Source organism: Dermacentor variabilis, chromosome 4, assembly GCF_050947875.1.
Source record: "Dermacentor variabilis isolate Ectoservices chromosome 4, ASM5094787v1, whole genome shotgun sequence".
NCBI lineage: Eukaryota > Metazoa > Arthropoda > Arachnida > Ixodida > Ixodidae > Dermacentor > Dermacentor variabilis.
The window spans coordinates 103,730,254-103,752,473 of NC_134571.1; the positions used below are offsets into that span (position 1 = coordinate 103,730,254).

Genomic DNA, 22,220 nt, shown 5'->3' on the forward strand with positions numbered 1-22,220 from the left:
GTAAACAATATTATTTTTTCGGTTTAAATTGAATCTTTCACAACGTTCGCTTTCTACAAACGAGTACAGCTGTATAGTCAGGTATCTGGCTTATTTACGGCGCATTTGCGACGTGACTTCGAGCACGGTCGACGTGTGCGATTCACGATGTCCCGATAAAAACGCGGGTCACACGATAAGCTCTCATGTATAGCCGCATATACAGACATTCCCGGAAGTATTGTAGCCCGGACATCAAGTAATGCATAACGAATCTGTCAACACCAAGTGGGACTGCGCATGCAACTACATACGCTGGAAATACTTCCCACGCTATAGTGTCGCTCAACCGATGTACTGCACGGGCATAGCAAGACTAACAACAAGCTGTGTAGGTTTTCTCAGCCTGGTCTTACCGGCAGGGGACGCCCGGCTACCGCAGAGCAAGCGCCAGAGCGTGTTTCGCAATGGCACGCTCGCTGTGCATCGAGTCGAGCGCAGTGCCGACGAAGGCTTCTACCGGTGCTTGGCCACAGGTCCCTCCGGGAAGTCCGCCTCCAGGGAACTCTACGTCAGCGTCATGGGTGAGTGCCGCCCGTCAACTGGGAGTTCTTATTCGCTGCTGCGCGGCGTTAGTTTTGTTGGTGGAAAGGTACGAGGAAGTCGTTTTGTACTTGTACGCCGCACTGCTGCAGGCCATATGAGAACCATCGAGGTGTTTGCTTTCGCGGGATTCCCTTCTGAACGAACCTTAAACAAGAGTACGATCGCTTTGCGTGACTACTGACTCACTCGAAATGTTTGCAGAGTCTATTCGACGGCGAAGTATTGCCGGGAAGACCAGTATAGAGGGCATCGTGATTACGTACTGTAAATTCTCGCACCGAGATGACTTAGCGCTCGCGTTATTTCGTTTCTCTCTTTCACTTGTGTATTGTGCTGTTTCATTCTGTCTAGTGCTATACCAACTGGCCTGCACGTCCACAACGCTGGATTTAAAGATACGTCTGAGGACTAGAAAGAAATTTCTTAATAATATAACATTCGGCTGTGTGCACATCTGCCCGCAGCATATGTTTAGATAGACTTCAGCTGGTCAAGACACCCATGCGCTGATTGTTTCTCATATGGGCAGCAGGTGTGTATTACTTAGATAAAATTAGAGCGCACTAATAATTAGTCATTTTATGTTGCAGTGGGCAGAAATTTTAGCGATTATATCGTCTAAAAAGGAGGACGCGTCCCACTAATAAAAGCAAAAGTAAGCCAACGTGGTGTTAATGTTCCATCACACTGTTGCTGTTCTTTATTTTTTATATAAGTAAGATTATTGGCTGGAGTGCAGCATTGTGTCGGAGTAGTAAAATAATACATCACATTTCAATGCCACTATAAAGAGCTGAAAGGTATTACGTGTATAACTAGCAATACATAAAGGAAACAATATTTGCACCTAGAACGGAGGCAACGACAGACAACTAATGAAGTGAAGGTGGCGATATGCATGTGGGCATGCGATGAGAGTTTAACATGAAGCATCATTTCGTGCTTTTCTTTCTTCCGAATAAGAGCATATGAAGTGAGCTGGGAGGTTGTATTTTCGGTCTAGTTCGTAAGCAATATATCGGAAATCTTTTTGTACAGAAAAAAAAACAATTGATGGGGAGAAAGTCAAGAAGACACAGCGGTCGCTTGTCTTTGCGACTTCGTCCAAGTAGGTTTTCTTTTTTTTTTTTTTTGCTCCAAAGCTTTTGTGACATATAAAGTGGCTCCTTCACCTTCTGTGTGCAGTGGCACCTGTGGTGGGTCCGTTCTCGTTCCCGGCGAACCTGAAAGAAGGCATGCGGGCCATCGTGACCTGCTCCGTGCTGGAAGGGGACAGCCCCGTGCGCATCCGATGGCTCAAGGATGGCGCACCCGTGGCGCCAGATGGCAGAAACGTCAAGGTCGAGTCAAGCAACGAGTTTTCCTCCACGCTGTTCATCAAACAAGTGAGAGCTCTCTCAGTCTATAATTATTCGTCACGTGACTGGGCGGAGCAGCACGATTGCCCAACTTCGCCACTATGACTGATAGACTCTGGCAGATTGGGTCCCTGCAGTTGTTCGCATGCTTCCAGCGAAAATTTCACAATGAACGCCGTTTTTCTTCTTCTTTTTTTCGCACTCTAGGAGTGTGGCGATGGGTAGAGGGCTAGAAATCACTGCACTTTCGCTAGAGAGGTTGACACGGTGGACTCGTCATTTATCTGGTCTATATATTGCCGTTCAGTTGCAATCTGTGCCGCCAGAGCCATCTGTGTTTGTGTCGGTCCTCTCCAGGTCGGCTACAGGCATCGTGGCGAGTACACCTGCGTCGCATCAAACTTGGCAGCGTTTGCAAACTATTCCTCGAACATGGTCGTCAACGGTGAGTGACATGGTTTATGAGCTTTCTTTCAAAAGTGTGTTTCGTGCTCACTCGGCTGTATGTTTGGCTGTACAGTAACTTACCGCAGACACATGAAAGCACGTACGCAAAAACACGCGCTCAAACATTCAGTAACATGAGAGTATAATGTATGGTGGTTGAACGTGCATGTGTGTGACGGTCGATATTGGCAACTCATTTTGGTAGCATTCTGCCCCAGGTGCTGTGCTAATGAGGCACCGAAGTGATAAGCCCTTTCAAAAATTAAATAGAAAAAAGTCTTCCTTCAAAGCGGGGATACTGAAATTGACAAAGGGTAACTGTGAACATAGATGCGGGACGCAAGCAGAATGTAAAACATTCTGACGTCGTCGGTGCTGATACATCTCTGTTGGCTTTTTCTTCTTTTGTTAATATGGTACATATGACTCAGAGAATATTTCTATTCCATTTCTTTCTTGAGAAATATTTAATGCCCAGTGCTAACGGATTCTTTTCGCTCTAGTCTACTGTTTCTCCTGTATGAAAGTATAAGCCTGTAAGGTATTTTACAAATTTAAAACCACCGCTTCTTTTTGTTTATATGATGTCGAACAACAAGATATGACATAGCGCTCTGTTAGTCCGTTACGTGACACGATGAAGTTTTTCTTTCTGTTAGGTAGGTATATGGCGCACGTTGTTATTATTGATGGGCGATGACATATTGATGGGCGATGACACTAGGAATACATGAAGTTCTTTTCTCGCTTCGTACCACCGTAATTATTTGGTTTCTGCAATAGCTTAACGATCGATTCGTGCTTAATTACATGGTCGGAAGCTGTTATGCGTTATAAAGAATTACGAAATGTAACATTCGTAGCATATTAGCGCAATGCTGACTTTTGAAATGAATAAGAGAAAAACAGGGATTTCGCGTTTCTTCTCTTCTCATTATCGTCAGTGACATTCTTCACGTTTCAAATGTGATTTACTACAAATGCTGCTGCCATTTTGTTCTATTTCTGACCTCAACCTTCCAGTGCCGCCACGGTGGAAAGTGGCTCCAAGAGAAAAAGCAGCAGTAGTTGGAGAAAATGTGGTGATTGACTGCCAAGCAGAAGGTTTCCCTCCTCCAAGGATCTGGTGGGAGAAATCATCAGGTGGGTCATCGCGTGTAACCTATGAAAGGCTAGCACAGTGCCCCTGATAGACAAGGTGTTTCAGCGAACACTTTCAAAAATCATTAAAGGTTGCCTGTGGCAGATATCTCAATTCTAGTTCATGCGCTGATCTACTCGAAGCGGCGGATATTACTTGCACAAAAAATTGAGATGCAAAGTCGACTAATTATTAAGAATTCATTAATTAAATATATAGCTAAGTACATTATGGCCCATATTGCAATGTACACATTCTAGCCGTGCAGTTCGCAAGGCGGATCCACTTGGAACGAATCTTCAAGATGACAGCAGTTTCGAGAGAGAAATTCCCGAACTTTGCGGAGAAATGGATTGGCGTTCCAGTTAATTTGTTAACAAAACATAGGTTCATGCACTGAAGCACACAAGTAACTGTAACGCCAAGGCATTTCTTCGCAAAGTTCGGGAACTTATATCACGAAACTGATGTCGTCCTGAGAATTCATTCCAAGTGGATCCGCCTTTCGAAGTCCACTTCTAGAATTTATAAATTGCAATATGGGTCATAATATAATTAGCTAGAAAGTTAATTGGTGAATTCTTGTTAATTCGTCGATTTTGCATATCATTTTTTGTGCAAATAGTGTCCACCCCTTCGAGTAGACCGGCTCATAAACTAGAACTGAGATATCTGCCACAGGCAAGCTTTAAAAAGATGTGAAGGTGTTCGCTGAAACACCCTGTATAATTTTCCGCGTTAGTCAGTTAGCCTCACTAGTGAACTTCTGTTAAGTTTGCTGCAAACTTGACTATTTCAGCAGTAGTAGCGACTACTTTTGCTTGTCAGGGGTCACGCGCTCAGTCTGCAATACGCGTCGTATCTTTATGTCTGCAACTCTGAGTAAAGAGTTTAGAGTGCAGTGCTAGTTACTTTTACCATAAGAAAAGGTGAAAGTTTAAATTGTTTAGCTTATGCCTACACACATAATTTCACTTTTCCTTTCTTTTTCCTCTGTTTTTATTGATAATTTTGAAATAGCAGGCTCTGTTTAAATGAATCTTCTTACGGCATCACTGTTAATAACAACAGGATATATATATATATATATATATATATATATATATATATATATATATATATATATATATATATATATATATATATATATATATATGTGTGTGTGTGTGTGTGTGTGTGTGTGTGTGTGTGTGTGTGTGTGTGTGTGTGTGTGTGTGCGTGCGTGTGTGTGTGTGTGTGTGTGTGTGTGTGTGTGTGTGTGTGTGTGTGTGTGTGTGTGTGTGTGTGTGTGTGTGTGTGTTAAATATGTAGGTTAACACGAGTGATTTCCAGCGTACAAAAACAGAAAGGCAACGACGTTATGCACTGTATGCCTTGTGCAGACTTGATTGACAGCACAATTCCGTCTTTCGCAAAGTTGACGCCTTCTTTCAGCCTCCAAACCATCTGAGTACAAAGTGATCATAAGCAACTCACACATACACGCCCTTGAAAACGGCTCTCTCATGGTGCGCGAGGCCGAACGCAACGACACTGGCTTCTACCTCTGCCAGGCCAGCAACGGCGTAGGATCTGGAATCAGTAAGGTCATCGAGTTGAAAGTGCATGGTAAGTGATGCGCGCCGATAATCGCTAAAATATTAGGCTAATATAACTGCTGGACGAAGTAAAGTGATGGACGCAAATAGCATTTGGATTGTCCGTCGTGAAGTCTTGCGCTAATGAACCGACCTATCATAATAAGCAGTGCGCTTTCCACACGAGGTGATAAATGAAGAGCTTCATGCCCTGAAAACGCTAGTGACTCATTACATGCCAATGAGGCCGCTGGTAAATACTTACAATCAAGTCACCACCAAGAAAAAAAAATCTCTTAACACTCAGTTCACTATTTATCACGTTTCAGGAGCGTGCAATTGGTCTCTTTCACTGCTGTACGAGAACTGCAGCATCGGCACGTTTGTCTAAGCGAGATATGCCCAGAGCAATTTCTGTTGACGCACCCGGTCTCACAGGTTCAACGGGTGCGCATGCGCTGTATAAAGCATAATTACAGGTGTTTATTACGACGAAAAGAAATAACTGGAGGTGGAAAAAAAGAGAAAGACTGTTTTAGAATATCGTTTGTCGCCTTACGTACGTTAAATGTAAGCACTTTTCCGGGACGTTATGGTGCGTGCCCTTTCAAGGCATTTAGTTTACCTTACGGAAACAGAACCGTAAAGAAAACGATATAAACAGGGCCCCATCTGGTGCCTCGTTCCAAACGTATCCAAGCCAAGACGGTCCATTAGTAACCATCCTGCTGTTGCAATGTGGACGCGTCTCGTTAGGCGTACGTGTGCCAGAATCGCTAAAACATCCGAAAAAATGGACGTGCAATGCGCTCATAACTAACCTTTAAGGTGCGTTTAGAGAAAGCGAAAGCTCATTACAATAGTTTCCGGTGATCAACGCGAGTGAGAGCGTAGCCAACAGGAGAATTCACGCTGAAGCGGCAGGAAAGGGTGCCGACCCCCTCCCCCCCATGTTCGACAACACTATTTCTTAGCGTCCGTAAACATTATAGACGTTAAACTGGCCAAATGATGTACGTTATCATAGTGCTCGTAAACCGCAGAATTACGCAGAAATCCAATAACGTTCCCAGCATGCGCAGTGAGGACGACGCTATTTCTTTACGTACGTAATGCTTTTACGTTCGGTTGCACACGTCAAACTAAAGCTGTATAATAAGCTGCGTCGGCTAATAGAATAGATGAGCGCCATGAAAGAGTACTGGTATTTCAAGTGTCAAAAAGCGAGCCTTCCTTTCTGTTAGCTCAAGATCCTGCTGATTTCCAAGAAAACGACATGCGGAGTCCAGGGCTGCAATAGCACAAGAAATAGAGAAATATTACATAATATGGTGCATTGATAAATTTTGTTTATTTCTTATGTTGCAAGTATTCTTCACATCGAAGAACTGCTGACATTCAGGATCAAGTTTACAGGAGAATTTAGGCCTCTGCAGGCACAAATGATTGCTTATGGCGCAACTGGTGCATTGCAATCTCGGTAATATTGAATTGTCTGCATTTTGTAAGCATGAATAATTGTTATTGCTTTATTGCTTTTTATGTTTCTGTTTTGGAAAGATGAGAATAGTTTAATGTTTTGCTCACAGATTACTTGTTTCACCCTCACTTTTCAAGTTATTCAAAAGTTCGTTATTGTGCCGTTATGGCTTGATACATAAACAGGTTTGCTTTTCTTGCACGGTGCAATATTGTTTTATGTAGTCAACGTTCCTGCCTCATTCATTCCGATAGGCTTGAAATGATTAGGTAACATTCCATACTTCGCACGTGAAGCGAGAAATGACTTGTTAAAAATTATGAAGCTAGATTTCCTGCTGGGCAGTTTGCCCCAATAATCGCTGCGTAGTAATTTTTGTAAACAGCATGTGCAAAGTGGAATTTGGTTGTATTGCGACCGGGAAAATCTAGGAGTGGATCTTTTGACTGGAACCTGCCCACTCCAGCATGTGCAGAGAACATTCGTGTCTTCAGATTAACGATTACCAGTGCCGCCTTTGATGGGGCAAATGTGCAATGCAGGGAAGCGCACCTACGAATTATAACAAATGGTCTAGCGGCTTCTACTGAAAAGGCTTTTAATTCATTCTCATAAATAAGTTACTTGCCAGCAATATTTGTACGAAAACGGTAGAAAAAAAGATAAATATCGCTCCCTTTGCGTGGTAAAACTATCGTAGAAATACACATTTATGAATTCCTGGGATTTTCGGTGACTTATGGTTAAAGCAAGTCCATGCCGTAATTTCTTTTGGTAGGAGTCGTTTGACTGCTACTCAGATAATTCTAGTAATGGCAATTCACTGAGTGCGCGCGAAGTTCCCTCTTATTATTTTATATCACAAAATTTTAATTTTCTGTTCAGTACCACGCTTTTGAAAGAAAGGATAGATGCCCGTTTAGTACAGCAGTCGCCTTTGTATTTACTTATGAGATTTGGCGGCTCTTGCGTGAACTGATACCAGAATTCCCTGCGCACAGCTGCACCAATGGTACACCGCAAGCGTTCACCTTTATTTTTGCACCGGCAGTGTCCGCCCACTTTAGGAACGCATTCAACTCGAAAACTCTTCGAAAGGGCAACACGGCACGCATCAAATGCGAAGTTTTTGGTGAAAAGCCACTGACTATTTCATGGAGCAAGAATGGTCAACCGATATCTGCGAAACAAGATCAACGGTGAGTTTGCCCACAATTAGGCGCTGTCTACAAGTTGAAACAAAAGAGCTGCGAGAAAAAAAAAACGATCGCGGGCTAGTTTACACCAAATGCCGACATTTACTGCAGGCATTGTGCGGTCACAAATGCAAGCAAAAGGTGCACACAGCAGTGAAGGTCCATACATTTAGGGAATGTCGTATACGGCCCCAAGTGAAGGAATCACTTTTCGGGCCAGTGACGGATGTGGCCACGGTACGAGTATATTTGACAGTTCTTGAAGTACGCCGCTATGAAAGACCGCGTATAGTGCTCCTGTGCATCCGCCCAAGTTCACTGCCAGTGCACAATATCTTCCTCTCTTCCTCTGTCTATTCTGCCTTTCCATTGCCCCCAGTGTAGTGTAGCAAACCGGACGGATGTCTGGTTGACATTCTTGTCTTTCCTCTTGTTCCCTTCTCTTTCTCTTTATTTGATCCCGCTCGACGAGCTTTTCCACTTGAGCCTGATACTGTTGAAATGTCGTCGAAGTTACTAGTTACCATACCTAGGGTGCGTGTGACAATCGAGTGCTATTAGTAACCTTAAGTTATCTTCATGCATGATAATGCTAAAGAAATGGCAGGTGCCAAATTTTAAAATTATTGTCTGCTCCATTTCTTTCCCAATTAAAATATAATTAGGTTTACGAGAAACACTAGGCACTAAGCAGTCGTAAACGTTTAAGAATCATTCTTTCGGTAGCTTACGGAATCCCAAAGCTTCGGTAATAAACGTCCGATATGGCATCACCGACACACTGAAGGAAGTATATTACGAATGTCAGTACGCTGTCTTTGTGGAAGGTGAAATAACGTTTTGCGCTGCGCAAGACACGACATTGAGAACGCATTCTGAAACTGAAATTGCAGAGTTCACACGTCCCTGTTTGCAGCCTTACGAAGTACAGAGTTTGATCTTTATGCTCTCATATTCCCTGTGGATGTTCAGCAACATTCCACATGAACCTCCTTATGGATTGAGGCTCAGACAAACAGACCACACAAGTAGAATCTCCAACAACATTTTAGAACGGCAATGTTTTCCTCAAAACACATTTAGAGCATAATTACTATAGAATATGGGTAAACTTGGTGGATCTACTGTAATCCTGCACGAAGTACAGCTGACAAAATAGCGATATTTTGATTATAGTTATTTGCGACTGGCGCCACCTATAAACGGCTGAGGGCTATTCTACGTGTAAGTTTTGCCTGTGTTTACATTATCCTTAAATTGAACGCTTGTTAATCGCAGAATGCGCTTACACCAAAAATAGACGTTACACTTATGTGTTTAATTATAATTATACTAACTAATTATATGGTCCCTTCATTGTCTCACACTTTTAGGTACGAAATAAAAACCAGCGAGACAGACGAAAGCGTTGAATCCCAGCTGGAAATTCACGCCGTTGACCGGAGAGATTCCGCACTCTATGCGTGTCTTGGAAACAACAAGCATGGCAAAGATGAAACTAGGACACAGTTGATTGTGCAAGGTAAGCGCCAATAGTGACGACTTATGTTGCTGGCAAATGTGCCAAAGTTTCGGTTGAAGAAAAAAATGCTTGCTGATTGGAAAACCTGAAGCTTGTTCACAGCTCGCTCGTACATGTGCGAATTTTACTCACAGTAACATGACCTTTCTCAATTCTTAACCTAGAAGAGAACAACTATGTGCAAAGGCGGAATCCGAAATGTTCATTTTTGCGTGTTTACTCTTGCTTGACTCATGTTTGTGATCTTATAAAAAGGTACACGTCAAACATGTCTATTGATTGACAATACGTTTTCGCTAAACAGGTAAGGACACTTCATTGAAAGAGCACTAAAACAGCTGCATTCAAAATACCTCGAAGCTGTTTAAACAGGCGTCTCTTGATTTCACAGAAACCCCTGGGGCTCCATTCAATCTTCGAACATCTGACGTCACGAGCAGGTCTATGACGATTTCTTGGGACCAGCCCTACACGGGGAACAGCCCTATCTCTGCGTATCGAGTGCAGAGTAAACCTTCAGGAAGTACGTTACATTTTATCCAAATTTTATTTTGAAACGCACAATTTGTGCTTTCAACGCACTTATACTTACTGATTTAATGACATACGTTCGCCAAGCCCTTTCTTTGCTGTACGACCAGTATCGCGTCTCTTATTGCCCAAAACAACATTCCTAGCAACCTAATTTCAATCATACTCATACACGCCTAGTAACAGCTGCAACGAATCGCAGCAGGTCATACCTGCTGGAACGTAGGCGTGAACTCAACTGTATTACAGACTAATAATTTTGCAACCAGATAGATTCCAAAAAACAAAATGTTCTGTTTATTCATCAGTGACAAAGCAGAACCGTTACATGTGTTACGTAACAAGTGCATCATGATTTTTTTTAAACATGCATTTATGGCCATAATGAAGGTCATCGTAAACTTGAAATGCAAAATTGGTGGTCATTTCTAAACAGCAGTTAAAGCATAGCAATTTATTTTTTTCAGCCAAATGGAGTGGTGCTATTAGTGAACACAAACTTCAAGGCAGAGTCACCACACTTACCCTTAGAGACCTGCGCCCTGTCACAGCGTACATCACACGGATACAAGCAGAGAACGCCTTAGGTGTCGGGGAGTACAGTCAAGAAATACAGGTCACAACCGATGAGGAAGGTGAGCATAATTTGTCAAGCTTACTTCGGAAGACGAATCTTAGCGTTGCATGTTCCCCTAAATTCGAAACGTTTGCAGTTCTTTTGATATTCTGATGCTTTCTGCGATTATGGCGTTACAGCACTGCCCCAGTCAGCTCACGCTGAAATCGGTGAAAGAAACGAGAAGGGAATTCGTAACCCCCTGCTGAATGCGGTCATTGCGGCATACGGTGTTGTTCCCAGTAACAGTCTCTTGAGGAAACCACTAAACATGAAGGCGTCCAGCGGCCACTTAATTAACTTAGTAGAATACCTAACGCCAATCTTAATCACAGTGCTAAAGTGAAACATTTATGCCGAAGCAAGTATAGAGGCCTAACGCACAACTAATAAAATTAAGCAAATGCCATGCTGAAGATACTATGAAATATTTGTTACGAGAATTACTTAGTGATGAAATGTCGCACAGCTGCCAAGGCTATTCTAACCTATGGGGTAGTGCACCATAATAGTTAACCAAAAAGCTGAGGAGCTGTACTATCCCATATATACGGGTTTTATCGAATTGGTTCACCATCAGTCTTTTTATAACGAAGTGCTATCCGCACTTTCATAATTTTCTTCCTTCATGTATATATTTCCTAGTAGCTATTTTAATAGTGAAGCGTACTGTATTTACATAGCAATTTAGCTTGTAAAGAAGCTACACCCGAAATCTAGAACTGTAGAATATTTATAGTCTTTGTTGAGGAGGCTGTTAATAGAATTAACAGAAAGCAATTCTGTTCTAAGACAGTTATGAGGCTTATATTGTGGGAGCTGTCACACTGTGCCCGCGTCCAAGCATTCAGAGCGAGTCAGCAAAAAATATGCTGTCCCTTTATTGTTTAAGCACCTGAAGGCCCACCACTGAATGTTCAAGCTTCTCCAGTGTCATCAACTTCTCTGAAGGTGTCCTGGCAGGTAAGCCACAACCTCATATTTGTTTCTGAGATTAGTTTTTTTTTTCCAAATGCGTGAGCAAGCTTGTATCATAACAGCAATGTCTGACAAAAGCAACGTCGACAGTATAACTTTGTAGAACGCTCGGGATACATAGATGCAGTGCAGATTTCGACCATCCAATGTGAACTTGTATAAACTCTTTCCTACCTCAAGAATAATCTTAGCACATTTAACACACATCGCGAAAAGCGCATTCAGCCGTGGCGCGTCCTTGCACTATTTGGGTGTGCTGCCTCAGCACTTCGCGCTGCCATGGTGCTTGTAGTATTTCGGTAGGACACAGAGATGAAGAATACTTCGTGACCTACATTTGTACTCGTGATAGCGTAATGACCTATTTTGCACGTGCTTTTAGATGTTTTGGTGCGTTTTATTTTGTTCCCTTTCATTTCCTCTTTATCATTCCTAGTGATACAATACGCCTGGAGTAGCATGTCTAGCTTTTAGCCAAATTAAGCTGACCAGCCACCTCAAAACTTACGTTTTACGTCTGCTAGGAACACAATTGGAAATGACGCTTTGTAAGCTGTCGCAAGAATCGAAATTGTCTGTTAAATTAGGTTAGGGGATTTTACATACCAAGACCACGATGTCATCATGAGGCATGCCCTAGTGGGGGACGTCGGATTACTTTTGACCACGTGGGGTTCCTTACCGTGCATCCGATGCCCGATACACGGGCGTTCTTGCATCACAACCCCTTTTAATTGGCCGCCACGGCCGCGATTCCATCCCGCGTCGTCCGACTTAGCAGCGCAGCACCGAAGTTACTACGTCACCATGACGGGTGTGTCTTGCCTGTTCATAGTACTAGTTAATGCAGAACTTACCCAACCAACCGTAACGTCAGAAAAACGTTTGTATTCCAGCCCCCGAAAAGGGAGTACCAGAACGGCCTGCTAAAGGGGTACTATGTTGGCTACAAGAAACTCGGCACTTCCGACACATACACTTACAAGACAGTAGACACAACGGGCAGCATCAAAGAAGAGGTTGTGCTCACTTCGCTTCATCGTTCCACAAAGTACGCTGTGCTTGTGCAAGCATTCAACGAAAAAGGAACAGGTCCACCGTGCGAGGATATACAGCTTGAAACCTTCGAGAACGGTAAGAAAGCCTCTTCCGCTTCGTGCTACAATATACATATTGGCCAGCCATTTCGTGCGCTATCCGATATTGGTGTTTTCATTCACGCTGTCACGTGCATATCGACATTGTAAAAAACAGAGTAAAGAAGCCCAAAGGAAACGCACAGAAAAAAAAATTTGGTGACTTGTGTGTGGGTGTGTAGTGCTTTTGAAGATGTATTTCAAAAAGTAAGCATATAATAATTTAATTAGGTCCCGATTTGAGAGCTGCGTAACATCTTTCACGTAAAAAATCTCATCGTTGGAGGCATCAAAATGCCATTTACAAGGAAGCGACTCAGCGTCTTATAGTAAGCGAATGACGGACGTGAACACAGCTACCGTAAAGAATAATTGCAGTATGTTGTGGAACCAATGAACCAGAGAACTTGCGAGGAAAAGCATATAAGTTGTCTTCGCTTAGCTTCTTTATCGCTGCACAAACACACGCACGTACTATTTATAATTATTAGCGCGACACTATTTACGAACTTGTTCATTTGGAGAACGCAGCGAGGAATTTCAAGTGAGAGCACTGTGCACACTGTGCACACGCGTTCGTATGGTGAATCGTTTTGACCCAACCAAATGCATTGTCAAGTTATCGCCCTTAATAATTCAGTTGGTGACACAAGTACACCGTAGTACATTTATTATCTGAGTATTTGCACAACGTATCAACGTATTCAAAAATACGTTCTGTAGAATTCTGTTTACCAATTACTTTTTGTGTTATCCGTCAAAGCAACACCTATGTATTTTTTTGTTTGCTTATAAGGGCGATCAATATCGAAATCAGAGAAAGAATATTTGAATTTTAGAAGAGAAAGGTATGTGACCACGGGCACCGTAACTTCCTTAAGGTCATCGGAACCATCTCGCCGCCAAAGGAGAGCCACCAGTAAAGTGAACCAATAAAAAACATCCTCGGCTAATTCGTTAGAAAATTCTTCTGCGAAACAGAAGAAGCAATAAATGCTGCAGCATCCTACAGTTTGGTGCCAGCGTCGCCGCTTTTCTCTATAGCAATGCGTCAAGTACATGTGTTGAGTGTATTTCTGGTCAGCATTACCATGCCGGCAAGAACTGGTGCATTGTAATATTTCTATGACACGAGAAGAATAATGACCAGCCGTTACCGGTGCTGTTTTGCAGATCCACCACCACCACCTACGTTAAGCGTCTTCAGCACGAGTTCCACGTCCATTCAATTGCAATGGAACTCAAACGAGGGTGATGACGCATCTATAATAGGTGCGTTGCAACAGCTGTTCTACAAGTTATGCGCTAGCTTTTCCTTGTGAATTTTTTTATGTCGTCGAAAACCACGCTTTGGAGAATTAGAATTCCCCAGATGTGTGTCTACAAACGAAGCAATGCTGAACCAAACTTCTAGTAAATGTCTGCAGCGCGCGCGTGTGTGTGTGTGTGTGTGTGTGTGCGCGTGTGTGTGTGTGCGCGTGTGCGTGTGCGTGTGCGTGTGCGTGCGCGTGCGCGTGTGTGTGTGTGTGTGTGTGTGCGTGCGTGCGTGCGTGTGTGTGTGTGTGTGTGTGTGCGTGTGTGCGTGCGTGCGTGCGTGCGTGCGTGCGTGCGTGCGTGCGTGCGTGCGCGCGCGCGAGTGCGTGTGCCAGAAAAAAGGAAATTTTTCATTCGGTATATCTACGTGAATAAAACGTTGTCAAAGGCAAAGAAAAAAGCCTTATATCAAATGGAATGTTACATCATGAACTTACCGGTTCAACATGGTCAACGATGTCCTGGCAGCATACGCGAAAGTACAGAGGGAGTCACGTTACACGGTGGCGTTGTTGTTTATTTACTTTTGATATTGGCCGCTCTAGTGTTCCGTTGCCGTCAGCTCGGTACCTCCTGTTTAGCTAGTCATTGCCAGCTCCACGAAACGCCCATATTTTTCCACGAAATATTTTGCAATCGATGACAGAGTGCTTTTGCAGCTGGCTTCCCAGCTCTTACTCAGCTGACCACGCAGACGAAGTTGCCATACAAGCCGCAGGGTGAAGAGAAGCGTGGAGTTTCGTTTAAGCTAGCAAGATGTTCTAATATTCTAAACAATTTTTCGCATACTTGAGCGAGTGCGTGAGATATATTATTCGCTGCACTAACTCGATACGGGCTCTTCGTTAGAGCAGGTAACATTCTATCAACTGTGCATCTTTCGCACTGAGAAGGCACATGTTAAAATGATAGTTCTGTTAGCTTCGTGCTTCGAACAGTGTCAGCGTCCTAGTTCTGTTGTTGCTGGTGTTCCCCATATATAAAGCGTATATAAATAGCAGAAATTGTGTTTATTCTGCTCATATGCTAATGGTTTTTGCCAGAGCTGTTTTCTTGTGTTTCAGGTTATTACATCTACGTAAAAGGTCAACAAGGCACCTGGGAGGAGCATCAGGTTTCTGCTCATCAGACAACGCACACTTTTCAAGACCTTCTTTGTGGAGCAAATTATCAATTTTACGTTGCCTCATACAACAAAATGGGCAAAAGTGATCCTAGCGAAGTGATATCAGCAAAAACTCAAGGAGCACGTAAGCTGGACATGAATTTTAATCTCTTGCAATGTGCAGCTCAATGCCGTGCTTTCATTTTTTGGGGGCAATGTGTTTAACTTTAAGGAGAGTTTACAGGTATGTATGACGGGAAAGCATGAGATTGAAATTGTCATAGACGGGAGTGCTTGCTTGCTGCAATGATTATGAGCACAACTCCATAGAGTCAATTAAGTTAACAATAGCCTACTGCCACAGTTCCATGTGTTGTGTGACACGGCATTTACTAACAGTTTTCTTTGACCTTCGGACAAAGAACGGCACTAATACGTTTCTTTTAACCTTAAGCCTTAACAGTGGCTTCACTGCAGAACCCTTCTTTGCAGCGATCAATTACTATAGTGAATACATTAAACATAGGCGTGTTTTAATAATTTGCGAGCATTGATATCGTTACGCGAACAAAGGATTAAGACTGGAGAAAATTTACAAAGTACATTTACTAAGGGCAAATGCAGCGCTGGCCAGTTCAGCCGACAGCTCGAGAGCCAGAGAGCGTTCGCCGTCTTCGTCGAGGCGCCCGCGTGTGTCGGCCACAAGAAACACGCAATATGCATGTATCAATCTAATAATTACCACACCAATGACAATGACAATGGTAAAATTCGCACCTGCGTAATTCCAGTTCTTTAATCAGCATTTTAACCATATACGTAACCAAGCGACAATGAAAGCTCTCAACGAAGCCTCTCCGCGGCTTCACTTTCTTTTGCCTTTCCATATAGTTCTCGATAAAAACAAAGAAAGAGGTGAAATAGACGAGCGAGACGAACAAAAAAAAATATAAACGCGAGCCACGGAAATTTAATAAAAGGCATAGTTTGGCTAATACGAGTATCGTTGCTTCAGAACAAACACGTGCCCTATTTCCTTAAGCAAAATATAATAAGTCAGCATACGTTGTCGTTACGTGCCTCCTCTTGCATTGCGTCAGCTCAGAATTGAACTGGATTTTTAGTCAGTCCTCTGGTACGCCTCAGCTCGGGAACTTGCTCAAAATTTTTCAACTGCTAGTGGTAGAGCAATTAGGGTGTCGTAATGAAATTTTTGCAGATATTCTGTGAATTTCAGCGTGGTCTGACGCGCAGCCCCTTGCACAGTTAGGAGAAATTATTTGGGAGTAGGAATAGCACATGCAGACGAACCTTGAAGCATGATTGGCGTGAAAGAAAACATGGCATGAGCGGTTACGAATATAACGGCATACAAGTGTCCGGGCGATGGCACAGCACTGCGATGTGATAAGTGACGCCAGCGGATTAAGAAAGCGGATCGCGCGCGTGGCCCAAACAGTAGTGCGATGTATGACGTCGTCAGAAGCACGATATGACTATGAGGCACGTCGTAGTGAGATACTCAGCATTAACTGTGACCACCTGGAGATTCCTGACGAGCCCCCAATGCACGGCGCACGGGCGTTTCTGTGTTTCTTCCCCATCGAAATGCGACCACCGCCACCAGGATTCGATCGCGTGCCCTCGGGCTTGGCGTTGCTACGCCAAAGCCGCTACGGCACCACGGCGAGTAGCCAGGGCAATGCGAAAGCCATTAGGAACAGCACGAAAAATTGAGGAAGCACATATCTTTAAAAAAGGATGGAGTAGGACGCCTGAGCGAGCCGTGGGTTACTATCATTGATAGCAAAATTTCGCTTTCAGACTGAGTGAGACAGATGTGTGAGGGTAAAGATTATTGCTTTCGCCTTAATTTTTTCCTGTACTTATTCTTTTTTTTTTAGTATTAGCCACAGGCATGTGCCATGCACAGTATGTCGGCTACAGTGAGTGGCTACGAGTCTAAATGTTCAGTTGAAAGGGAGTTCTTCATCGTGGCCACGTGATTGTGGTTCACTCCACCTTAATTTTTTTCGCTGTTTATTTACATGAATCAGTAAGAACATTCTCATTTCGGAATTATCCTAAAAGCTGGAGAACTACAGCAGAATATTCACACACAATAGCTACCTAATACGCGGAATATATTCAACGCAACAAGCAACATAATGCAGCAGGGATTGTTAAGGAAGAGGACATTAACTGCTGACGCCGTATTTTAATAGTTTGTTCTAAAACGGTCGCACACATGTGCAACGATTGTCTTACAATTTCGCAGCTTCGAAGTTTTTCTTTTTTATTTCGTGATTCATTGCGTCTCTCTCTCTCTCTCTCTCTGACCTCAGCCCCGGTGGCGCCCAAGCGTGACGCCATGATAAGCGTCAACGGAACGACGCTGACGGTACACCTGAGCAGCTGGAGCACGGCGGGATGCCCGATCCAGTCGTTCACTGTTCACTATCGCGTTCAGGAGGAAGGCTACGACTGGCTGCTCGTGTCTGACGCTGTCCCGGTAGAGCAGAAGGTGCTTACGGTTTCCGGCCTGGCGGCCGGAAAGTGGTACGTTCTGAGGGTAGCCGGCCACAGTGAGGCGGGCACCTCAGAGCAGGAGTACACCTTCAGCACCCTCACAAATGCAGGAGGTACTTTTGCGCTGATTCATTTCTTGCATGCTAGGGCAAGGTTTACCGAAACCTCACTCAATGAGGTGCAAGTATTGTGTTTTCAGCTATTTGTCGCCTGAGCTGGCTCAGAAGAGTGATAGCACCACCGCCACAATTGTTCCGGTTTGGACAAGTTCAACTCGGGAAACGCTTTTCTTTTTTTTTCTGAATATCTTGCGACATTCAACGGATGTGGAATGTTCGCGCTGCGCTAACCTATTCTTCTATATTTGAAGTGCACCGCTTAAAAAAAAAAACTGGTACTGCTAAATTTTCTAGACAGTTTAAATATAGGAAACAGAACTGTTTTTAAACTTCTTTCCCTCCTCCTCAACCCATTAATTTTCGGTAATCTGAACTTGCAACACTTTCCTTCCATTTTCCCCTCCTCTCTCTCAATGCCGCCGTTTGTTGCTTTCGCCATGGGATAAAAAATAAATAAATAAATAAATAAATAAATGATACATTCGGCATCCGGCGTTGGTTCCGAACAACATCATGACTTTGTAAGTTTCAGATTTGAAAGGTGAAACATTTTTTATAAGTAGTTCCTGTTTTGATTCTTATTTTCCTCGCTATATTCTCCACCGCTACAGGCTGCAAGTTTCGTCAGGGAATTATAACCTCTTCAGGGGTTTCGCCTTTAGTCTTTGCCTCTCGCAGGAATGTTGTATTCTTCCTGCAAATAAGCACGTCTGACTTGTTTGACTTGACTTGCTACAGAACACTATAAAGCAGTTTCCCATGTGCGGGAAAGCGGCATCAAAGACTGTAGCTATTTAGTAAAGCAATGAAGGGGGCTAGTTGGTGAACGTTCATGGTTATACTGCGCTCAGTTTTACAAACACGATACTAAGGAAGGACAGGACGTGGACGGACGAAGCGCAAACTACCAACTGTTTGATACTGTTAAAGAACGCGCTTATATACAAGGAGATATGGTGCGGGGGGGGGGGGGGGGGGGGGGGGGGGGGGTTGGGGGCTACATATAAAAAGATATGACAAGGTGACGACATGTGATTATAGTTTGGGTCAGGCATACATCCTTCACATGCACCCGTTCGCCCTGGCGAACTCGACCTCAGCTTTGATAAGCGCGATGGACGGAGTGCTTACGCACGTCTCTTTTTCTTTAGCTATCGCAAGCGCCTCCCATATTTCTCGCTCCGTTTTTGTTTTTGATGTTCCGATGACTGTGGTGCTTTCTATTAGCGGGGAGCATTTGCACTGTTTGCAATGTGCGGCCAAGTTGCTAGGTGCTGTCAGAAGCTGGCACGTGTATTTGTGCTCCCGTAACCTATCGTTTAGACAACGTCCAGTTTGCCCAATGTATACTTTCCCGCAGTCTAGTGGGATTTGGTAAACAACTGAAGTAGCGCATTCCACGTACTTTTTTGCGTGCTTAGTCTGACAGACCGTACCACTAGGGTTGGCCTCTTTGGATCCTGCGTTCACCTTCTTGCACATGCCTTTTAGTTTTTGCGGGGCGGAGAACAGAACTTGAACGTCATGGCGTTGGGCTGTCTTTTTTATCCGATGTGACAAGCCATGGATGTAAGGCAACACCACGCGTTTTTTCAATTTTTTCTGTGTTTTCTGCCTTTTCCTGTTGGCTCTGATTTCGGGCAACAAGTTTTCACAGATTTGCACCACCATGCTGTTCGGGTACCCACTGTTTCTCAAGCGGCTTACTTGCAGATCGATGCTCTCCCTCACAGCATGGTGGCATGATTTTTCAATTGCTTGACTGATGCAAGCCTTGGCGATGCCTCTTTTAATGATTTTAGAATGGCAAGAGTCGTACCTCAGGATTTCTTTTTCTCCTCTAGTTTTGTAGCACCAGCACATGTGGGAGCCTCTGATCCTAATGTTTATATCAAGGTACTGCAATCGACCTTCGGTAGGAGTCTCGTACGTGAACTCTAAACCTTCATGTGCTTTTTTGAACATGCTGATGACAGTTTCTACGCTACATGGATCGGTTTGGTTTTCTTTCATGCACACCAAATAATCGTCAACATATCTGAAACAGGTAGTTATGTTCGTGTCTCCAAACAAGGCGGCGAGTTTCCTGTCTCCCACACTCAAAAATAAGTCGGAAAGCACGGGAGCTATACAAGAACCAATAGCGATTCCATCCTTCTGCTCATACACGCTGTCACCATATTCGATAAACGCACCATGTAGATACAGTTTTAACAAGTTCACAAAACTAGAAATACTGCACTTGCACACGTCCTGAATGCGCTACTTCAGTTGTTTACCAAATCCCACTAGACTGCGGGAAAGTATACATTGGGCAAACTGGACGTTGTCTAAACGATAGGTTACGGGAGCAAAAATACACGTGCCAGCTTCTGACAGCACCTAGCAACTTGGCCGCACATTGCAAACAGTGCAAATGCTCCCCGCTAATAGAAAGCACCACAGTCATCGGAACATCAAAAACAAAAACGGAGCGAGAAATATGGGAGGCGCTTGCGATAGCTAAAGAAAAAGAGACGTGCGTAAGCACTCCGTCCATCGCGCTTATCAAAGCTGAGGTCGAGTTCGCCAGGGCGAACGGGTGCATGTGAAGGATGTATGCCTGACCCAAACTATAATCACATGTCGTCACCTTGTCATATCTTTTTATATGTAGCCCCCAACCCCCCCCCCCCCCCCCCCCCCCCGCACCATATCTCCTTGTATATAAGCGCGTTCTTTAACAGTATCAAACAGTTGGTAGTTTGCGCTTCGTCCGTCCACGTCCTGTCCTTCCTTAGTATCGTGTTTGTAAAACTGAGCGCAGTATAACCATGAACTGTAGCTATTCCTTATTTTCTTCTGTTTTGCAGCGAGCATTCCTCCGCTGAACAGCCTTGAAAGCCGCAACCCGGCTTTCTACAAGAGCGTTGGTATCATGGTGCCACTTGTATGCGTCGTGGCTATGATAGTACTCGTTGTGGCTGTCCTTGCTTTCGTCATACCTCGGAGACGAAGACAGGCGACGCCTCATCACTACAGAGGTGAGAGAAAATTTTCATGGTCTACTGTGCGTTTTGGACGTGGTAAACGCTTAACATTCCGCATACTGTTAGTGGGGGCATGCGCGAAAGTAAGGCTATAAGTAAACGAGAATCAGTGGCATGAACAACAATAAATCTAAGTCACGTGAACTAAACGCTTGGATATCCTGTAGAGAGGAGCAAGTTTAATACAGAATACAAGTAATAGCAGAAATATAAAGTGATTTCTGCATGTTAAAGACCGCTAAGCTATGTAAATAAAATATTGTAAAATGCTTCACTTGGAGTATGTAATTGAACAGCTAATTTTTGGTTTGTTTGCGCATCGACACTGTGATTTATAATCTTGCGACAGTAGTATTTAGCCTTGCAATTTGTTGGCTCGCTGAAAGATTATGTGATGCGTTTTATTGCGATAGCAATTATATGGGCACTCCTCGCGAATTTCCTCCGTTGCCCTGATCTTCCATATAAAGTCCAAGTGCGACCACAGCATGGCCGGGAGCCGTAACCTGTGGGTGCGAGGGAAAGCGTGCGCGAGGGTAAGCCGAGAAGGATGGTGGCTCGAGCTCGCGCGCTCAAGGCAGGAAGGCGGGGAGTAGGCGTGCCGTCCTCCATCGCGCGCAAGGCAGTAGGGGGCGTTCTACTCCGGCGGCAGCTGTGTATAGCGGGGCTGAGAGCGACCGCGCTGGCCTTATCTTGAAAGCGATCTGCGATAAGTTCATAGTCTAAGTGCGGAGGACTGAGGACTTCGTGTGCGCTGTGTTTCGGCCGCTTAGTTCGCGTTGAAGCGACAGGCAGCACGATGGCCACTTTGCTCGCCGTTGCTGCCGCTCATCCTCATGCAAACGTTTTGACAGCGAGTGCCCGGGGTCAACGAGTGAGATACGTTCCTGTTTGCCTGTGCGCGCGTGACACAATGCTTGTTAATTTAGTTAGTAAGCGAATGTTTACAAGTTTATACGGCTGATAAAAACTGCTACGCCTACTTCGTATAGCTGTCTAATAATTTACTATAGCAATCGAAACATACAATGCAGTTAGTACTTCCCCTGATGAGTATTCGTTGCGAATTGCTGCTTGTTTTGTTGAAAGTGGTCAACTCGCATTGTCACAAAACCGTTTGAAACCAAACCGACGGAGTTAAGAAGCTTTATCGTCGCATCTTCTATCTAACTGCACACGAACGGTGAAATCGTATTTCTCAACCACTGCGTAAACTTTCATGACGTTTGTTGCAAAGAAAACGTTAACACCTAGGGACTATAGAAAGAACATTTGTTTATTTAGGCCGTCTGTTCTTAGGAATGCAAAATTTTAAAAAAAGCAAGCTATCAAGTTTACAACTATGCAACTCCAAGAAAATGAAAAGTGATATAAGAGTTCTGTAAACTTCACGAAATAATACAACTAAACCGGAAAAATTTATGTATCTTGCGCCGCTCTAAAATATACCACCAATTTTTAAGTAAGACTTCTGCAATACCTCCGTAAACATTTAACAATTTATTTAAGCTTTAAATTCATACATTACATTTTTCCACTGTTGATGCTCTAGCAGAT

The 22,220-nt window shown here is 43.8% G+C and overlaps 1 protein-coding gene across 1 annotated transcript in view; it reads left to right on the forward strand.

The window, feature by feature from the left end:
* Positions 1-22,220, forward strand: part of LOC142579588 (cell adhesion molecule Dscam1-like) — a 155,786-nt gene that overhangs the window by 127,861 nt on the left and 5,705 nt on the right. The window contains exons 9-23 of the mRNA XM_075689959.1: positions 402-563; positions 1,771-1,970; positions 2,301-2,388; positions 3,414-3,533; positions 4,966-5,139; positions 7,640-7,787; positions 9,158-9,306; positions 9,698-9,829; positions 10,305-10,472; positions 11,346-11,416; positions 12,328-12,565; positions 13,741-13,839; positions 14,946-15,131; positions 17,332-17,628; positions 20,487-20,657. Of these exons, the coding sequence (XP_075546074.1) occupies positions 402-563; positions 1,771-1,970; positions 2,301-2,388; positions 3,414-3,533; positions 4,966-5,139; positions 7,640-7,787; positions 9,158-9,306; positions 9,698-9,829; positions 10,305-10,472; positions 11,346-11,416; positions 12,328-12,565; positions 13,741-13,839; positions 14,946-15,131; positions 17,332-17,628; positions 20,487-20,657 (2,403 nt within the window). The remainder of the gene's footprint in view (positions 1-401; positions 564-1,770; positions 1,971-2,300; positions 2,389-3,413; positions 3,534-4,965; positions 5,140-7,639; positions 7,788-9,157; positions 9,307-9,697; positions 9,830-10,304; positions 10,473-11,345; positions 11,417-12,327; positions 12,566-13,740; positions 13,840-14,945; positions 15,132-17,331; positions 17,629-20,486; positions 20,658-22,220) is intronic.